This window comes from Phascolarctos cinereus, unplaced genomic scaffold (assembly GCF_003287225.1).
Source record: "Phascolarctos cinereus isolate Bilbo 61053 unplaced genomic scaffold, phaCin_HiC Scaffold_4;HRSCAF=312, whole genome shotgun sequence".
NCBI lineage: Eukaryota > Metazoa > Chordata > Mammalia > Diprotodontia > Phascolarctidae > Phascolarctos > Phascolarctos cinereus.
Window position 1 is genome coordinate 540,245,658 of NW_027555847.1, and position 21,800 is coordinate 540,267,457.

General features: G+C 34.8%; 1 protein-coding gene across 8 annotated transcripts in view; it reads right to left on the reverse strand.

Moving 5' to 3' along the window:
• Positions 1-2,853: 2,853 nt before the first annotated feature.
• Positions 2,854-21,800, reverse strand: part of ZNF516 (zinc finger protein 516) — a 146,935-nt gene continuing 127,988 nt past the window's right edge. For 7 of the 8 annotated variants that reach the window (XM_020986934.2, XM_020986932.2, XM_020986940.2 and 4 more), the window contains 3 exons: positions 15,146-15,250; positions 13,951-14,021; positions 2,854-5,827 (listed from right to left, as the gene is read on the reverse strand). In XM_020986934.2, the coding sequence (XP_020842593.1) occupies positions 5,768-5,827; positions 13,951-14,021; positions 15,146-15,250 (236 nt within the window). In that variant the 3' untranslated portion in view covers positions 2,854-5,767. The remainder of the gene's footprint in view (positions 5,828-13,950; positions 14,022-15,145; positions 15,251-21,800) is intronic. The other variant, XM_020986942.2, reaches the window with a different exon arrangement.

The following is a 21,800-nucleotide window of genomic DNA, read 5'->3' on the forward strand; positions in this document are numbered from 1 at the left end:
TTAGTAAGGACTAACACACTACTTCTCCTGCTTTCATGCTGCACAACAAGCTGGGGGAAAAGAGATCCAAGCACTACAAACATGAGCTCATATGAATCAATATTCATATTATGCTTTTTTTGAGACTCGAAGAATGCCCATATCTTGCTTCCAGTATACTACACTATAAACTTCCATGGTTTAAGAACTGCCATCTTGCAACCTTCTTCCAGTAGGCTCCAACAACTCCTTATTATAGCATGTTCTGGAAAAAGCATACTGCATGGTTCGCTCTTGGGTGCTTGGTAGGTAAATACAGAACAGTAACGAACCACTTTCTTCCAGAAAACCACTAAGAGTATTTGGAAAGTGCTATGAACACTGTGGAAACCAGGAAGGACAGAACAGAACCTTGGCCTAGGAACAAGTCATTGCCGGTCAGTTATCCCAATAGATTGGCACTTTAAAAGGTTTCTTTGGTCAGATGTCAACTGCCTTGAGAAAGTACTTTTTGCCATTATTTGGGGTGGGAGGGAAGAGAGGGAGATAAATCTAATCTTTTCATTTGAGAGAGTCTTAATGGGGGCATTCCTCTATGCTTTATTCACTTTTAGCTCTACCCCAAAATTCTGGCTAATTAGAGAAATCTAATTGAAGAAGGGCTAAGACCCATTCCAAGATATATCCACTGACCGACAAGTGCAGACGATATGTTTGGGGAACCCTAGTATGCTACAAAAACAGATCTGTGCTATGCTGCCACAACAGAGGTAAATATAGGTGTACATACTGGAGTATCTCAAAGGTTTCAAAACACATCACACACTATTCCAGTACTTTGCCAAGATCGCTTGGTCTAGGAATCACCTTTTGATATTTAAAGTTATTAGAAGTAAGACTTGCATAAAGAAAAGCCAATGATGTCAATATAGAAAGGTAGCAAGTGCACTTTTTTTTTTAACAGCTCAAGAGACTCTGGAAGTGACTTCAGGCCAAATTCTGAGGCTTGTAGAATAATTTTTTTAAAAAATTCTAGTAACACAGAAAAGATATTTGTATTTCCTCAAATTCTGGGAGGTGTTATCTAAACATTCTCATCATTAGCCAATAAAACACCTTAGTTTCTTGTAAATAGAAAATAAAAAATAAGTGCAATTCACCAATCTTAGTCACATTTCCTAATGTGAATCATAAAACAATTATCTTACAGCTGGATAGGACTTAGCCTCATACCTATCTGAATCAAAAATCCCTTCCATAATATCTTAAAAACTGAAGAATAAAACAATATAAATAATTGCATTGAAATTTTATAATGTTCTGTATTTTACTGCTTTAGGAGAGTTCAGTAAGTGTAGTAGGGGAAAAGTGGTCATTTTTCTTTGGAAAAGTGATCTTTTAATCTTTTTCCCCCTATGGAGTTCTCTGGCATCAGTTAAACTACAACGAGAACTGTGACTTAACTGGAAGTTCATTGTTCAATGGAAGGTCAACCACTTAAAGCCAGCTTGTGATTTTTACCAGTGAATGTATTCTTCTGGGCTTAGAACTCTAATCTAAAAACATCATAGAGAACTCACGCTCTCAGTGATGGAGAAACTGGGGAAATGTACTACTGCCACAGTCCATCTCCACCTACAACATCCCAACTACCGTACTTCAGTTTTTGTTACAAAAAAAAAAAAAAAGAATCTGACCACAGATATTCAAGAGGTAAATTGTCCTCCCAAGAAGAATGAGGACCTTGTTCACTTTCTTTGATCCAGAAAGACACTCTCATTCATTATCTAAACTGCATTGATAAAGTACAGCTTAGTCATAATTCTGAAAAATCACCAGAGAAAAAGAACTCGCTATTACCTTGAATTCCAAAGGCTACACTACTTTTAAAGCACAAATTAATTTATGCTTTATTAATTATTATTATTACTATGTAGCCTCTACCTCCTGAGTAGCCACAACTACACTAAACACCCCTCTACCTCCACCCAAAAAAAAAAAAAAGATCTGGGCACTAGAGTCCTTGGCATTATCAAATTGTTCAGAATCAAAAAGAGACTGTCAATGGAAATAACATGAAAGAAGTGGCATTACCATCTGTTTTACTATCACACACCATTTAGTACATTGGGCTTTTTTACCTTACAGCTAAAACCTCCTGTTTATGAAGTCTTCTCCCTATTTGAGTGTGAGCTTCTTGAAAGCAGGGGCTATCTTGCTTTTCTATTTGTATCCCTAGGAAACACTTAATAAATGCTTTTTTCATTCATTCATTCAATCTTTAGATATCTACACAAATTAGGAAAACAGGTTATATAATTTATTACTACTAAAGACTGGCCTACTGGCTAAATCAGAAAATGAATTCTATGACAATAAAATTTAAAAGCTTTTTCTCAAAACTTATTTTTAATTTCAGGTACCAAATCTAAATTGTTTGTTCCCTGCCACTATAACCTGGAAAATCAGTGTTTTCTGGGCTTTAAAGCAGTGAGACATCCTATTGTGGATTACTTTTAGCAATAAACAATTTTCAAAGCATTTGGCTCAGTAATTTGTCTTCTGTTTTGGCCATCCTGGAACTTATTCATCTGCTCTTGACGTAAAGACTTCCAGGAAATGCAAACAGAAATATGAAAATAGAGATTATCTGTAAGAAAATATATTCCGCATCTGACTTTCATTTACCTTATATACTCATTATGAAGCCTAGGAAGTAGCCCCAAGTATGACCATCCTGAAAGACCTTTGGAAGGTGATTTTTTCCAAGTGTTCTTTAAGTTAGTTAAAGAAAGGGAAAACAGAGAAAGAAAAAAAGAAAAGAGAATGAGTGAGAAGGAGAGGAGGGCAGATACACAGAGAACCTGCAGCATAGATAATCAAACCCTTTATTGTCTAAGTTACATTAGGCTGCAACACTGTAAAAAATCCTGTTAAATAGCAAGGAAAGGTAGATTCTGGTAGAGGTAGTAGGAAGTCTGTAACAGTCAGAAGATGGTTTACAGAAATATATCATGCTAAATTGCAAATTTTTTTTTAAAAAATGCTGATCATTTGCTAAATAAATATGGAACACAAATCATTTTAAATACTATGGTCAAACTCACAGAAATGAATTAATGAAGCAATACGATAACATTGATATTTTTTTAAATGGAAAAGTACAAACCAGAGTTTCATTCCTGAAAACAGCTTGTCTTTGAGGTTGGCATTCTTGGAGGGTTCTTTAGCCCCCACACATTTGTTTAATTAAGTGACAATCTGATTTCTGCACCATACACAGTATATAATTATTTAAACTGATTTCCCTCTACTGTTGTTCTCTATGTAACTAAATTCCGATTGTAAACTTTGTTGATTAGTACCCTGATAATGGAAGTGACAGCATTTTCCTCTTCTTTCTCTGTCAGACACTCTAGGAAGGAAGATTCACCAAGAAGCTTTCACTTACAAATATTAATTAGGATTTTCCATATCGCTTCTGAAAAATCACAAATATACACTACACTTTTGTGTCACTTTGGGTACAGAATAATTTTTTTAATAGCTAAAAACATAGAGAAGCAAACAGGGCTAAGCAGCTAGCTTTGATGCATTCCTGAAATGTCACCATTTACTTTAAGCCAAGGAAACAGGACCCAGAAAAGCAAAAATTATCGCTAGTATGAACCCCAAAGGATGATCAAACATAAATCAACAGAACAGGTGAACAGTGGAATGTGTCTATGCAACTTCACTCAAAATAATTTTACAAAACAGTCAATTACAGTCGCTTCTAAGTATTTGCACAGACATTCCTAATTATACCAGTACTACAGAGAATTCTGGTACACATCTGGTGTAGGGATATGAGGAAAAATAAGTAAAAAAAAAGTACACTAGCAAGTTACATTGCATTGTTGCAAGCATTGCAAAGTAAGAAGAACGGTCAAGTAATCCAAAACCAATAACAAGTAGAATCCAGAACCAAACCTTGTCTAATAATAATAATAATTATAATAATTATAAAAACTCAACAAATCATTAGAACAGAAAAACCACACTTTAAGGTTTTGTTGCTGTTGGGTTTTTTTTTTTAAACAAATCTTTGTATCAGAAGCCCATTTACTACAAAAAAACTGCACTAGTCCATTACTGTATTAAGTTGCTCTCACCAGTATTAAAGGTTAGGATAATTTCTGTACATGTAAAATTATTGCTTTTTTTTGAAAAATATATTTAGCATGCTAGTTTTAATCCATTTCCTGCCTTTACAAAATGTCACAATTTAAAAAAAACCTAGTAAAGCTTTTGCAAAAATTTCACAGAACATTTTCTTTCAAGGCAGCAGTAACTTTTGATAATGCATAAAATCATATGTGCAAAAATCTGAAACTCTCAGAAATATTACCATCACACATAGTGTCACAGCAATAAGGAAAGAAAATATTTATATCTGTGGAATACATTTTTAATTGCTTACACTGCATGGTTTAAGATCCTTTGTTATGTGCCTTAATCCCCAACGCGAAAACTTGCATTTGAAAGAGTTACTGAGGAAGAGGTATATAAAGCATTTTCCCCCCTAACACTACCAGTGACCACCAAGTACAATACATGACATATTATAAGAACATTATTAACCTGCCACCATGAAAAAGGTAAGTCATCTTTTTTTTTTGAAAGGGGGGATGTCACTAGGCCCAGAAAGGAAAGGGGGTAACTGACTTGCTGGGGTGGGGGGAGGAGGGGAAAAAAAACACAAAAAGACAGAAGCATACAGAGCACACAGTACCCTAGGCAATCTAGGTTTCCTACATTTGCTCAGAGATTCTTCTGCTATTATTAAAAACATGTACACATTAGGAGCATTCAGTGGCTGTTAAAACGTGCAGTCTTCTTTTGTGAGCAGTTTGCCAAATGTAGCCCTGTTACAAAAAGGTCCTGAGAGTAAAATACAGAAGCCTGCTTTTCTTAGTGTTCAACTAGCTTTCTCGTCCAAAGCAGAGTATAAGCATATCCATAGAAGTGTTTCCATTTCCATACTCGTGTAGAACTCTTGGGGAATCAGCAATCTAGAACAATCACAAGGGAAATGCAAGTGGCCCCCAGATTTTAATGAAATAGAACCATTGGAGAAATATGGTCTTCTCACCATCAGTCCCTGCTAGATCAAGCATGGTTTTTCACAGCACCAAATACCACTTCCTTCCAATCTTTTTTTATACTCTTTTCAGTTTGCTTTTCCACTATGACAAGGAGTGGTAAGTACTAACATTTCATCAGTCCTCAAATCCACCACTATTTGTTTGTTCCAATGCAGTTAAATAAGGAGCCCTCAGGAGCATTGGGGAGAGTCTTGTTACAGTGCTTAACTTCATCACGTTCTCCAAAACACGCAGTTTTGTGCTGCTTGGTTTTCCAGTGTCTCAAACTCATCTTGAATGATGTAGGAGCCTTGCGCTGTCACGGTGCTTGCCAGTCCCACTATTAATTATAAAGGAAATATGGAACCATGGAACTGATTAGCATGTGTACACAAGATATATGTATAACATATACATACATATCATATATATATATATTAGGTATGTAAGATCTTCATTTATTTTTAAATGGTTATGAATATTGAGGCATCTCCCTTGAGTTTCCATTCTAGCACAGTGGCTTCCAAGGATTGGAGGGTCTGTAGGGAAGTCTTCCAGGCAGGGCTATCTGGGTCATTGTTTGGAGGCTGCTGTAACCATCAGTCAGGGTACTGTTAACTCCTGGTTAAATGGTTCTTGGTGCACACACTGGATATGTGTGTTTAGGTTCCCTTTCTGAGAGGCACTGTTTGGGCAATGTCTGAATTAGAATGGTCTCTCCCCTAGATGAGAAAAAGAAGAAAACATAAAGAAAATATCATAATTTTGTATTTTTCATTTCACATTGTTGTACTTTTTTCTTTGATCAAAACAATCTACATGCAACAAAATGGCTAAGTAGACAACACCTCCCCCCAGCTACCTTTTATTTAAATCAGTGTGACCTATAATAAATTTGATCAACTATATATTATAATTATTTTTATCATTTCCATGGGAGGGCAAAGAAAATCAGGCTCTCCTATAAACTCTTCCACATATATGAACAGAAAATAACAGGATCTGGAAGCTTCAGGGAGGAAAAGCTAAAAAAAAAAAGATTGGGAGGGGAGATCAGAGGATGAATCTAAAAAGTAAAATTTTGCAGTACGAAGCGGATATATAACTGAATGATAATTCAAAACAAGGCTGAATTTAAAGCCATACAAACAAAAAGAAAAGTACAGCTCTCACACAGGTCTGTCAAAACCTAAGAAGGTTTTTACCAATTTCCATAAATAATTACCATGTTGGAAAAAATAGAAGGGATATTCCAAAATCTAGTGAACTGAAAGATAAAAATGTGAATAAATGTGAGCCTGAAGCTCCTAGGAATGCTTTAAAATGTTAAAATGACATTTGGAACATCACTGTTTGAACAATGAGGTTTAGAATTCTGATGACTAAAACAACTTGGCATGGTTAATCTTACATAAAAGTGTTAACCTTAAGCTAAAATCCTGATGAACTGAAACAGACCATTTAAAATGAACACACAACAACAATGACAACAATGACAAAATACAGTGCCCATGTAAAATTCTAAATGGGTTCAAGCTGCGCCTACAGCAGTCCCAGAAATCAGGCAAAGAAATCCAGCTCTGGTTGACATAATGAATTAAGTGTCTCTTTTCTGCTAATAGATTTAGAAAATTCCTAATTAATGCTGGCCCCTGATTCATGACATCTACCAGTCAAAGTGTGGTAGAAGTCAGAGAAATTTGCAACAAAATTAGAGGAAGGGAGCCAGGGGGAATGTAGCGGCATATACTGTGGTAGATTTGAAATGTAGGAAACAGTAACTGAATGAGGGATGTGATAAAACTTCCTTAGCTGGATGCTGAATTTCTTGCAATAAACTTGAGAAGGCTGTTTTACATTTTTGCACAACTACATCATGCCTAGAGAGAACCCAGCAGTTCCAAGAGGAGGTATTCATCATTAACAAGGCTTGTTCTGATACAAGCTCTGGATTCACTAGGGGACAAGGAAAATGTCCGCTGACTTTCTAAATAAAAAGGAGATGGGGAAGCACTCTTGCTCAAAGTTCACCTATGTAGTAACTGCCAACGTCAAACCTGATCTCTGATTTGGAGGTGTTTATCCACAGCAAACATTCTCCCTAAACGTCCTAAAAAGTAAGAGGAGGTATGTTGCCCACTACCAAAAGAACAGAAGGAAACTGGCATGAAATCTATGAAAAACATAACAGACAGAGATAAAGAGGTGGTTTGTATATAGAAAAGAGGAAATTTTTCATAAGAAATACAAAATTCCTAAAATCCAACTTTGTTGTTTCTCTTTAGTCATTTTTCAATAGGGTGTACAACTGTTAGTGACTCCATTTGGCGTTTTCTTGGCAAAGAGATGGGAGTGGTTTGCCATTTCCTTCTCCAGCTCATTTTACAGATGAAGAAACTGAGGCAAACAGGATTAAGGAACTTGCCCAGGGGTCACAAACCTAGTAAGTATCTGAGGCCGGATTTGAACTCAAGAAGCTGAATGTTCCTAACTCCACATCCAGGGCTCTATCCACTGCGCCACCTAGCTGCAGAACCGTACTCCCTGACAGCAATATCTACAGACTTAATTGCTATTCACTATGAAATATGATTTTTCAGTCCCTGCCTTATTGTTTAAAAGAAACATTTTAAACAGCTGACTCATTAGGACTACCATTTTATTATTCAATATGGTCAATCCTGATGAGCTCCTAAAGCAATAAAAAGGTTATAGTTGAGTTATAGTTATAGTTTATAGTTATAGTTTATAGTTATAGTTATAGTTATAGTTATAGTTATAGTTATAGTTATAGTTATAGTTATAGTTATAGTTATAGTTATATAGTCTGCCTTATTTGGCAGAAAGAAAAGGTAGCCACCAGAGGGCAGGCCACAAAAAAAATATCACTGACATGATGACATAGTTAAAGTGTAAGCACCTTCAAATTAGTTTTTTTCTTCCCATGAGAATAGCCAAGGTGAAAACTATTAAAGTTAGATTTCTAAGGGTTTTGTCTTTCCAACTGTAGGTGTGTGGACTAGGTAATGGTCGAAGGAATACTGCCTTCTTTAAGACATGTTAATGTTTCCAAGGATGGGTACTTAAGGGTGTACAGATATGTACATAAAAAAAAAATCCTAGATCACTCTAAGTACACTGACATGAATCTCCCTACCTACAAAATAATCATAGTATTATAACAGAAAAGTGTAAACAGTGAGAAGATTTCCACTTGAACTAAAATAGTTGGCTTTTATTACATATACACACACACACACACACACATACACACACATAAAATAGTCATGTACATTCTGGACAATGCTTTTATTTTTAAAATGTAATATAATTAAAATGGTCAATGTGCATGCAAAGGTTTACTGTTACATGAATAGGGAAAACATAGGACAAGCTACATTTAACAATGAGGCTTATTATGCAGATGGTCCAAAAATGTGGCAGATATGGTACTCTCATTTCCATAATCTGCCATCTACATGACATCTAGCTCATAGCTACAAAATATTTAAGTTATCACTTATTTGTTCATTGCCAATTATTCTGATTAATGGAATTCTTATTCTCAGCAAAACTATTTAAAAACAAGAAGACACTGACAATAATGAGAAATGAACTACTAATCATGGATTTTTTAAATGCCACAGAATCAGAACAAATCAGGACATCTCACTGCATGTCAGCAAAATTTTGTTCCTTGATTCTTTTAAAATGTTATAGTTTTTTAAAAAAAAGAGCTAAAACTTTTTTTTGTCAGATGATTTGACTAATAACTCTTCAACTAACTAAACATAAATGCAAATTGGGACCAGAATCTTCAAGATACCATCACTCAACTTAAAAAGACTAAATACTCAATTTTATTTTCATTATATATTCCTTAATCATTCATAATAAACACCAAAGACTTTATTTTTAATTTTTTTTGTAATTCAGCTGTACTATACAGTATAAATGCCTTCATAAAAAGACCTTATGTAATACATACTACTTCTAATATTTTTCAAACTTTTTACTTCCAGCAGGCATCCAGATCACCAGAATGACTATAATTAAGTTTAAGTATGAATATGCAATGTGTTCCATGAGTTTATACTGCTGGAAGGATATTCCCACCACTATTTTCTTCATGGAAATCACTAAGAAAGACAGTGAGTGTCAACGTCCCTTTAAAAAATATTTTGTTGAATACAAGAAATGCATAAAAATGTGGTGTCAAGGGAAGAGGTAATGAGGCATTGCGTAGTGTGAAAAGAGTTTTAAAAATAAGTCAGAGGATGTGTTATACTTCCTTTGATGCTACTGGCTTAAAATGTGACTTTGAAGAGGTCCTCACCTCTAAAAAACAGATATCCAATTAAATCATTCTAATAAAGTAAGAGAGGAGGAGGAGGAAGAGGAGGAGTAGTGGTAGTAGTAGTAGTAGTAGTGGTAATGATGGTAGTAGTAGGGGGGAGAGGACTGGATTCAAATCTCAAGTTTGACACTTAATGCTAAAGTGCCTTAATTTCTCTGATCATTGGCTTCCTGATCAACAAAATGATAAGACTTGGACCAGATGATATTTAAGACTCCTTCAAATTCTAAATCTATGATTCTAGGCCCCTTCCAACTCAAAAATTCTACATTTTAATTCTTCATAATTGCAACAAGGGATTTATCTACTAGGAATTCTGTTCTGAGCAAACTACTTGATCTTGATCTTAAACTTTTAACACCTTAGCTGTCTCTTCTATCATGATTTTTTCACAAGGCGATTGTCATTGTTCAGTCATTTCAGTAAGATCCAACCCATAAAATTACAAAAATCAATCACTGTTGCTGTTGAGTCATTTCAGATTCTTCATGATCTCATTTGGGGTTTTCTTGGCAAAGATACTGGAGCAGTTTGCCATTTCCTTCTTCAGGTCATTTTACAAATGAGGAATTAAGGAAAAAAGGGTTAAGTGATATGTCCAGGGTCACACAACTAATAAGTATCTGAGGCAGGATTTGAACTCAGAAAGGTGAATCTTCCTAATTCTAGACCCAGCACTCTATCCACCGTGCTACCTAACTGCCCACAAGGTTAGAGTGTATATTCATAAATAAATGATTACTTAATCTTTATCAAACAAGTGTTGTCATAACATCAACACATAGTTTTAAAATATATAAAAGGGTTCTTTATCAAAGAACTTGTGAATGAAAATACTGTCATAATCTAGCAAGCTGGAGGAGACATAAATTCAGTTTTTCTTCATTTCCTCTCAGTTATCTTCAGCAGCAAGGGCAAAAACATTTGGGAAATGTGTGTATATTTTTTATGGCTACTATTTCTAAAAGTGTATATAAACTCACAAATACATCCATTATGTCTGTATTTTCTTACATTCTCAAAGCTACTTTTGACTTTTTTTTAATATACAATGCCATATATATGAGACTAAAGGCTTAATCTGCTAATCACTGACAGACATCTACCAACTATATATTGGATCTGGAACACACATGTACATGTGTGCACACAAGTACTAGAGACTTAGGTAATGTACAATTAACATGGAATGTTTTAGCTTTTTCTTTGGCTCTCCAGTGCTTCTTAGCATGGCACCTAGAATATGGTAAATGCTCAATAATGCCTGTTGATTGATTAATAACTCTCAATATAACAAATATTACTTTAATAAAGTAATTTGGCATACATCAGTATGTTAGGAGATGAAGTATGGTGCACAGGAAGTACACTGCACAGAAAAAGCCTGCCATCAGAAGGAACAGATGCTCATCCTAGACCCAAAATTTTTTAGCTGCATGACAATGTAGCCCCTCCTTTCGAGTTTTATATTCCTTATCTATAAATGAGGACAATAATACTCCCACTACCTACCAAATAAGGCTGTTTTGGGAAAATGCTTGGGAAATCTTACAGGATCATATAAAGCACTGTGACTAATAATGAGAAATTATTATTGTGAGCACACACAAAGGATTAGGATACTCAAGAAGTTGAATATGGAAGGAGATTCAAGTAATTTCTGCACAAATTAAGAGATGTTTGTGTTTGATGATGCTGCTGACAATATAGATATGTGTGCACATGTGTATGTGTGCAGGCACACATACACACAGCTCTATAGCTATTAAAACTCCATAGGAAATGTATCTGATCTAAATATCAATTAAATATTAGTAAAGCATGAAAAAGATTAAAAGAATAAAATGCCAAGTAAAACGAGTTGGACGTTAGTCATAAATAACTACAAGACTATACAGCACAACTGCAAAATATATCCTGTGCATGAAATAAAGGAATTTCAGATTTTGATGACATTGTACTTAATGTAAGAGACCAAGGAAAAGCAGAGAATAACTCTAAAATTTACTTTATCCTTTCATGATGCCTATTTTGACTACTACTGAGGGAAATAAATTACAAACCCCTGGTCATGGGGACCTTTAAGGGAAAAGCTAGAGAAACCATACACTAAAATGGGATCTGTATATTGGATAAAACACAACTGTACTAAGGAATCATGACTTTTCATGTGAAATCAACAATAGCTCTAATTATCTTATATGTGATTAAAAATAAAGACTACCATCAGAGGGGATGGCTATGACTAAGAAAGGAAAAGAACCGTGGTCTCTTGATGGCAGAGCTTTGAGAGTGAGGATATGAATTATAACATCTAAAATCTGGATAACCATTGTTACTAAACTGAAAAATTATACAGTTCCCTCTGTCCCCCAGGGGTCTGTTGAATTGAGAGATAATATAAGTCTGTTATGCCTGTGACTAGCAGAAACTAAGACCATAGCACTGCACCAGAGTAAATTTGTTAGGGAAAGCATTTGTAAGAACTACCTAATAGCAGGATATTAGTTTACAGAAACAAAGACAAAAATATAAGTAGAGTTTGTCTCTATGATTGTCAAAAAAGAATCACTGATTGCTAGGAATCCCAACATAAATATTCAGTGTTTTAAAAACAATTTAACACACAATCTTAATTCTAAGGTTTCTTTTTTTTTTTAAATAAATCTCTTACCCGTGGCTAGTGACACAAAGACAGAAGTATTTAAAGGTGCTTAGGTAGAAAGAATCTTTTTTTAAAGGAAAATTTTGTATATTCATCAAAGCCCTACACTGAGTTATTCACAGTACTGCCCAGTGTTTCACTCTGACAACTGCTTTTATCATGGAGTCATGTCTTTGGAGGGTTTTAATGGATCACTGGTGTAAGCAGGAATACTTTGGAATGATTCCAATTGTAATGTCAATATGTAATTCTCCAATTAGGGCATGACCTTGCAGTTGTTACATTCCATAGAAACATTTCAATGACTTCTGCATGGTACAGGAATTCCATTTTGTCATACAGGTCAATACTAACTAATGCAAGTAAAGTCTACACACAAATCTGGGTGTTCACTGAAATGTTTCCATTGGTAGTTCATTTAGTTCATTGTTACCAAACCATTGCCTTTATCCCACTAAGTTATAAATTGTAAGAATGGCAAAAGGTCCATTTATTAAAATGTACAATATCATAGTAGGTCCTATTCCATTGCCTCAACAACATTTTAGCAGCAGATCTTTCTGTGCAATCAGAACTTCCTAAAAATACTTAAAGCCAAAGAATTGCCCTGTGAAAAGAGGTCCTAACTAGATTCTAGTCTTAACTCTGTGTGACTGTGGGTTAAATCATTAGACTTTCACAGGCCTATCTATTCACGTATAAATGAATAATGAAGTCAGACTGAGTGACATACTTGGGATTTTGGTCTTTCATGTTCTTTGATGTTTTTCTAGTTCAAAAAATCTCTGAATCTATGAGTAGAACAGATTGGCTGGTGGCCTGGCACATCGATATGAACTTCAGACATGAACATAGACTTATTCTTGAGGACCAAGTTTCTAGAGATTCCTTAGCAGAAACCCTTTCTTTAGTGACAAAAAAAAAAAAACAGTATGTTGATATGTCTTCTGAGGCAGCTGGTTAGAAGGATGGTTTAACGCATATAGAATGTTTTATGTGCATGAGTAAGACAGTTGTTTAAAAAAAGTAATCAACATTGGCGGGGGTGGGGGGGAATGGGAGAAAGTAACTCATGCCCTCAAGTCCTATATGAAAGATGACCTCTGAAGCTGCTCATTATACAGAGAAATTAATATTGAAGACAGTGACAACATCTAACACCAATACCAAAATGCCTCTCTGCCTCTTTCTGTCACAAAGAAATTGTTCAAAATATGGCTTCTTATAAAATCTATGGCTTATGCAATCATGAATATCTACATTATGATATACATTTATATACATACAGAACTACTTTATACCAATAACATAATATTAAACTGTATAATGGAAAATACGAAATCACAAATCATGTTAAACATCAGACCCAATACTAGATTTTGGAATGCAAAGCACCACAGAGTCAAACTAAAGGCTAAATGTACTTATGTAGTATTATGAAATTAGATAAATTGTTTACTTGTAGTATTCTGAATTTTAAATGAGGCTTTATCCAAAAAAATTTCTTTTTATAAAATCTTACTTTTAAAATGCTTAATATTTTTAAATTGTCATATGCTGCCTTTTACCTCCTACCTCACCTCCACTACATAATCAACAATATTTAATAGTACATGTCATTGCTAAAGCTACTTTTAGTGTACAGTCAAACTACTTTCAACGTCCATCTGTAAAAGAAAGTTTAGGTTCTCAAATGAGGGCGATGCAAAGTTGTTTATACATCTGGACTTAAATACTTAGTGCTTTAGTGATGAAAATACATGGTATATCTTTTCCCAGTGACCACATTAAAAAGAAAAAATCCAATTAATTGTAAAACATACTTGTTGTTTGGGGGCATCTGTAGAGGTGGTGTGAACGTCAGTCTCTCGGAGTCCATTAGATTCAAATACCACTGTGGGAACAAGGGGGTTTATTAATAGATGAACATTCAAGCTTTGTTAGTTTCTGCATATTATTTGAAACCATTACAGATTAGCCACACTCACTCACTCACTCATTCATAGATAGATAAGATAGATAGTCATACAGATAGAGAAATAAATAAATGAATGAATGAATAGATAAATAAGGCACCAGCTCCTAGCCTGTAGCCAGAAAATACCAATTTACTGTAACACTTACTGTAAGAGAGGCTGATAATGGCAGCCTAAGGCCACTGCCCTTTTTAATTCAGACTTCTCTGCTGAAGAAAGCAATCACTGACAGCATTAATTATCAGTGTATGTGTAAAGGGTCCCTCTTCTTGCATTACTTACCATTTGGCCTCTGTCATTTTGCATCAGCCTGGCTTATGTATGCATCATTCACACTTCTGATAAGAACCTGCAAGTCTCCCTGTCTCTCCACACAGTCTCTCTCACGCTCACGTGGTGGGTATCCTGACACAGAACAGTTTCACCCACTGTGTCCTCAAGTATGCACCACTATGATTTTTTTAAAAAAATGTGGGATTTTATAGCACATCCTTGACCAGTCTGAAGGGGATCAGGTTTCATGTAACATTGTCCTAGTCAAAATCAATGAGGAGATAAAACAAAGCTTTATGTTAGGCTTAAAGAAGGCACTTTGATTTCAATTTGTGCTGGTGGCAATAGAATTCATTAGCATATTCATTTCTGAGTAGCCTGCTCTCTAATTAAAATGGAACATTTGCAAACAGGCTTATCTCAAATTAAGCCACAAGGCACTTTGATGGGGGGGGGGGGTGGAGGGGAAGGAATCAGGTGAGGGACAGAAAAAACAAGTTTAATACTTATATAAGTGAAGGAGAGAAACAACCTTGATGTAGGGTAGAAAATTCATACATATATAAAATATATATTATACATACATATATATGCATGTATGTATACATAAATATCACATACATGCATGTGTGTGTGTGTGTGTATAGTATGCACATACATATTTGTTTAATAAGTAAATAAGCTGATTAGAACATAATTTCTGCCATGAGTGAGATCACTTTTGTTTCAGTTGGATGGATAAAATGACAGATATGGGGGGAAATGATACCTGAGTGAGACCGCATATGGGTCCTTAGGTGATTAGGCTGGGTAAAGCCTTTGCCACATTCTATACAGATGAGCTCTCCTTGGTGGCCTTGTGTCCGCAGCATTCCTGTGGGAAGATGGTGATGGTGGTGGTGGTGGTGGTGTTGGTGGAGGTGGTAGTGACCGAGGTGGCAGTAAGGAAAAGGAAAAGGGAGGGGAGAAAGAGGAATGGGTAGAGGAAAACATTATGCCAGAAGAAAACATCATTAGTATGTCTAATGTGTCATTATGTGAGGCTACCTTCAGGCCCTGGATGACAACTGTCAGCCTTCATCTAGGCACTGGCTGACAGACCAGGCACACACAGGACTGCAAGAATGCATAAATTACATTGAATTAAAAAATGTTCCCCATGATGTGCCCGCACCAGGACTGGCATGTCAGGTGTGTGCTTTTCAGAGCAGCTGGATCCACTTCTCAGCCATCACCCGGCTTTGTCAAGCAGTACATCAGGCAAATCAAAGTGACTCCAGCGTGGCGGAGACAAGTCACATGGATAATGGGAAGTGAGTAGAACCAGAGCCCGACTGTCCCCCCTGGGCTGCAATACCTGGGAGACAAATGCAGAGTGAGTGCAGCCATCACAAACTGATCAAACCTTTAGCCCTTGCTTACCTGTCTGCCTGGGCTGCTCTGACCTCAGACCTCTGAGGCACAGATGAAAGACATCTGTGAATGAAAGTGTCACTGCAGACATTTGGAGCTAGTTGCAGCCCAAGCGGTCTCCTACCCACTTTGGTAAACATGTTTTCTAGGCCATTAGCATTTGTGGAAAGCTACTCGAATCTCTTCTTTTTCTCCAAAGGTCAGTTTACAGTATCTGACTTAAAGGACTGGTCTTTGTCTTTTTTCTGCTGATTGAAAAAGACACATCTGACTTTTATGGGAGATTGGGTTCAGGCTTTTAGTGGTTTCTGTTGTTTGCTGGCATATCTTCTCTATTTGGGTAAGAAGTTCTCCTCTGAAGTAAAACGAAAAGTCTAATGTTTTTTATAGGATATTGTCTTCACAGAAATTTCTTGGCATTTGCCTTTTTTTGCAATGCTACAACAATTAATAGAAAAAGACAAGACGATAATTGGAAAATTTACGCTTCTACTCTTAAACAACATTTACATTTAATTTTAGGAATCAAATAAGTTTCTACACTTTCTAGCCTAAGTCTTTATTTCTGTGTAAAACAGGAAACAAGGGGAAATGAGCTTCTTTCTTATTGGTCAACAGTTAATTTAAAAGTCTGATGCTGTCATTTTACCCCTCTTCTTCTAATTTAGACACGCTACCTCAAGTATTTTTAAGATTCTATTTTTAAAAGTTATATCTTGTGCTTAATATTTTAAAAGAGAATTCTGATCATCCTGTTAAGAAATAAAATTTAAACAATGTTATTTGACAATGTAATGTAATGGAAAGAGCACTAAACTTAAAAATCTAATTAAAGACAAATAGGAATTGATCACAGTTCCTAGAAATTAGATCCCTGAACACAGGGATGATATTTATTATTATATGTTATATATTGTTATATATTATGGTTGTTATACTCATTTTATGTTATTATGTGATAATTTTATTGTTATATATTATTATTGATGTGATAATCTTGTTATTATTAATATAATATTCATTATTATAACTATAAGCATCTTATGACTACAAACTCTTGCTTGCTAAATAGCTAGATTTTATCTCAAGTTAATCTATTTAATCTTTAAGGAAAACATTTTATCCACATTCCATTTGGTCTGAATCAATCCCAGTGATTAAAAATCCTGTGTATTTTTCCCCTAGTCATTGCCATATAACATCTAATTAACCTCAAATAGAAACAATTTCTAAAAATAATCTTTCTTGATGAATCTTGTGTATTTTTCCCCTAGTCATTGCCATATAACATCTAATTAACCTCATATAGAAACAATTCCTAAAAATAATCTTTCTTGATGTTTATGTGACAAAGACTATGGAACACTTCACCTAGTCTCTGTGGATGAATACACGTCAAAGGAACATCTACGATCACTGTTATGACATTGTCTAGCATGCACAGCTTTTTAAATGCACACACTAGGACATATGCACTCTAACTATTCTTTTCCCTCCTCTGAAGAACTACTCAGATGCTTCACAGTTTGAAGATGATTCTGAATTTTTAAGGTGCAAGCTTTGGCAAGTCCTACCAAGCTAAAAAATATTCAATTGCTGGCAATGTTTCAGAGAAAACCATGTACCAAGCAAAGAGAGAAGGACACCCACAGCAGTAACACAGATATTTCAAAATACTGTTGTAAAAATGTTTGAGCTGATCAAATGAGATCACTTATAGAAAGAGGTTTGCAAAATTTAAAGTGCTACATAACAGCTACCTACTATTATTTTGTTTACCAAGTTTCTCCTACAAACACAAAAAAAGCTTCTCCAATCCACTGGTATTTCTTCTTTCTTCCATTCAAATGCATATTAGAATGCTGACTTATCCCTTATATATATATATATATATATATATATATATATATATATATATATATATATATATATATATATTTTAAACAACGATATTCTTTTTTCTTTCCTTTAAAAAGGGGGAGGGAGGCACTAAGATTTCTCAGCTGTCATCTTGCCCTTTTTAGTTAAGGCCGCTCCAAAATTCTGAGTTTATCAAAAAAAGGTTATAAACTTGTTTTGCATTGAAGACTACCTGGTGAGCAAAAAGCTCACACAGTGACCTGGAAATTTTAATTATGTAGGAAAAGTATTATTTAAAAGTAAAAGGTAAACTACCATGTGAACATTTTGAAGTGTAAAATTAAGAATCACTAATGAGTAATCCAAGATATAATTCTTGGACAAGTTACCACAGTTAACACAAGGTAGCATTTTAAACCTCCTGTAGTTAATAGTTTTACATTTGAAAGACACGTTGCTTTAGTATTTACATATATTAACTTATATGCTTTAAATGACAAAAAAAACTCTAAACCTTTTGAAAAAGGTAGGCAAAATGTACAAGGAAAATGTTCCAAACTACATGGTACTTCAGAAATCATCAGTCTTCCTTTAATATTCACCAAAAATAATAACTCACAATAACTCATCTTTCTATGGCATTTTAAGGTTTACCAAGCGCTTTCCTTACTACAACCCTGTAACTTTTTAGATTAAAAAGAATATCTTCCCAAGATAAATAAATATATCCTCTGTGGTGGCATCATGGGCCCAATAATAATAAATGACACAATTCTTTCACGCCACTAGTATAAAATTATTTCTCTTCCAATTCGTTTTTTAAAAAAAGGAATTGCATCAGTTTAAAATATAAAGCACCAAATAACTTGTTCTACTGGTGTACCTTTCTACTAGGCAAAAATCTCATCAAAGAGGATTTACGTAAGTTAGTGTCTCTATTTCAATAATCTATAACTTAGAGACTCTAAGTACTGCCTCAACTGATGTAGAACCCAACTCCTCCATGATACATTACATGGACTTTGAAACGCTGTGAGGTCAACAAGTCCATCCATCAGGTCAACCTGGTGGTGAATTCAGCTCACCAAACTCATCTAAGTCACTGCTCACATGAAACAGATATGGTCGCTCACAATATCCAGAGGTGAAACCCTTGTAGCTTAATAGGACCTGACAAAGCTTGCATTCAATTATCATACCCTTTAAGAAACTTAGATCAATTTCAATCCACAATGAAGTTTCTATTTATTGTAAAACATTGTGACTACAATTATTTTGTTTTAATTTTTTTTAATCTAAACTGCATTCATAGGATTTAGAGCCATAAGAAGACTCAGAGCCCAAATGATCTAATCTCTTCATTTTACAAATAAGGAAACTGAGACCGTTAATTTACCCCAAGATCACATAGATAGTAGAAACATGTGAAGAAAAAAGCTATTATTGGTCAGCTTTTTAAAAAAATTCTATTTAATAACAATTTTTAAATGTTACTAAAACTGTATACAGAAAAATTTAAGATTTTTTTTTTTGGAAGAAAACCACTAAGTTATGTGGTAGTTACTGTCCAGACTTAACACGTGTCACACAGGTTTTTAGACTGGGTTAGGTACATATGTGCTTTGAGGGAGGGCAAGGATAGAAAAATCAATTTGGTTTGGGGGAGGAAAGTATTTTTTTTAATAAATCGGGTGGTACAACAGAAAAAGCATAAGATTTAGAGGCAAAAGGCTTGGGTTCAAATCCAGTCCTATCACTTCCAGCCTGGTTCGAGCCTACCTTTAGTGTCTTATGCATTACTCTATTCACCTTCATATGCTCTATAATCTAGCCAAACCGATCTTCTTGCCATTCCACATACACTATGTCCCAGGTCCATATCACTGCATAGTTTGTCCTATGCACACCCTCCTCATCTGTGCCTCTTAGAATCCCTGATTTCCTTCAAAACTCAGTTCTCATTGAGAGCAGAAGCTGTCTTTTACCCTTCTTTGTATTCCCTGCATTTGGCACAGTACCTACAACACAATAATAGTAGATGCTTAATGAATGTTTACTGACTGACTGACCTACATGAGGCCTATTGTAAATGTAAATATCTTAATGACCTTCGGCAGACACTTCACTGGGACTCAGTTTCCTTACTGGAAAATCAGCGGGTTAGAAGAAATGACCTATAAGGTTTCTTCCAACTCTAAATCTATGATTGTATGATTCCACAAAACAGGCAATGAAATATAATTCCCTCTTATTAGAACTGGGGTTGCTATGGATACTATATGTTACATATTATTTGGTTCTGTTTAATTATTTTTCTTTGTTACAAGAGACAGTCCTATAGGCAATACAGTATATTAAGAAATCACTATCATGTCAAAAACAAAAGGCATCAAATAAAACTTAAAAATAATTCTTTCATGGTTCCCCATTGCTGATAAAATAAAGTAAAATCTAAAAAAGTGGCTGATTCAATAATTATTATTTCATATTCATCCCTTACCACAATTTCACACACCACTGTTACCTAAGATCTCACCTTCATTCTAGAAAATTTAGAAAGCTCTCCTAGCTATGAGAAATACTAGCAAAAGTACCGCATTAATCAACAATATAACAATAACATGGGAAGCAAATTGACTTTACTGCCAAAAATCTACTCATTTACAAAACAGAGAAATCCCATAATCTAAAGGCAGTTTATATACTTTGATATAAACAAATGCCTTTACTTCTTTACTCTATGCATTCTGCCTTTTAGCTTATGGACTTTCAACTAAGAAGGCTGAAAAATAACAATGAATATTGACCAAGGTCTTACTGATATTCAACCTGTGCCTTCTGTTATACAAACTTCAGAGTCTTTTATAAGAATAGGGACTAAATGTATAATTTCTTTAGTATAGGGAACTCCCAAGTAAGGAAATTCTCTCTACCAATACAGGTCAGCACCTTTTCTGTAACTTGTATCATTAAAGAGTTGCCTACACAACTGAGAACTTAAATGATTTGCTCAGGGTTGCAAAGCCATTATCCATCAAAGGTAGGACTTGAACCCAGGTCTTCCTGGGTTCGAGGCCAGTTCTCTACCCCCTATATCATACTGCCTCTCTCAAAGGTTCTTCATACATGATTCTAAACCAATGTCACCACCATGTTCCACATTCTATTTTTTAACAACCAGGGCTTTGCTTATCACTATTTCACAGAACCAAGAATTATTTCTTTCCCTTGAGGCATCTACCTCTATTTTCAGAAAACAAATATTCAATGATCAGTCATTCTACCACCACCCCCCAAACAGTATTACCGAAGGAGTACATTCACTCATCCATTCACTCTTTTGAAGAAATATTTATGTTGCACTCACTTTATATTTTATGTTGCCTTGTTTTTACTCAAATCAAGGTTAATATCACTGAGGGGAAAAATAATAAATCCTTAGAGCAGTAGTTTCCAAGTGTGGTCCAAAAACCTCTGGGGCTCCCCTGAGACCTTCTCAGGGAGTTCATGAGGTCAAAACTATTTTCATAGTAATACCAAGCCATTTTCATTTCTAATATGATAAAAACATCAATAGATATAGCCCCCATAAACAAAAGTTCTTCGGGGAGTGAATCTAAATTTTTAAGAATGGAAAGGAGTCATGAGAAGTTATAAAACTGCTGCCTTAGAGAAAAATTTCAAAGACGGAGTTTGGGTTTTAATAATAAGTCCTCAGTGCTCAGGAACCTAATAGTACTTTGCGTTTCAAATATCCTTTAAAAAACCAGAAACAATGTATTTTATAAACTCAGTATAGAATGTGGAAAGCTATAAGCAGTTTTCTTACTAAGCACTAATGTAAAAAATTAGAGAAAAAGGATCCTACAATAGATTTTTCAACTTTATAATTTCCAAGAATTTTAATTGGAATACTTATATGATATAAATATGATATATATTATATATGATGATATATAACCCTGTTTACTTGTTTCTGAACACAGAATATATATATTTTAACATACATATATAAAAATAAAACTTAAAATAATAACTCAAAATGATTAATCTTATCTTTTGAAAAATAAGGACAATGACTATCCAAGGATTCTTTGTCTAGAATGACAAAGAAAGTAAATCACAACCAAGTCTACCTGTTCTTGACACAT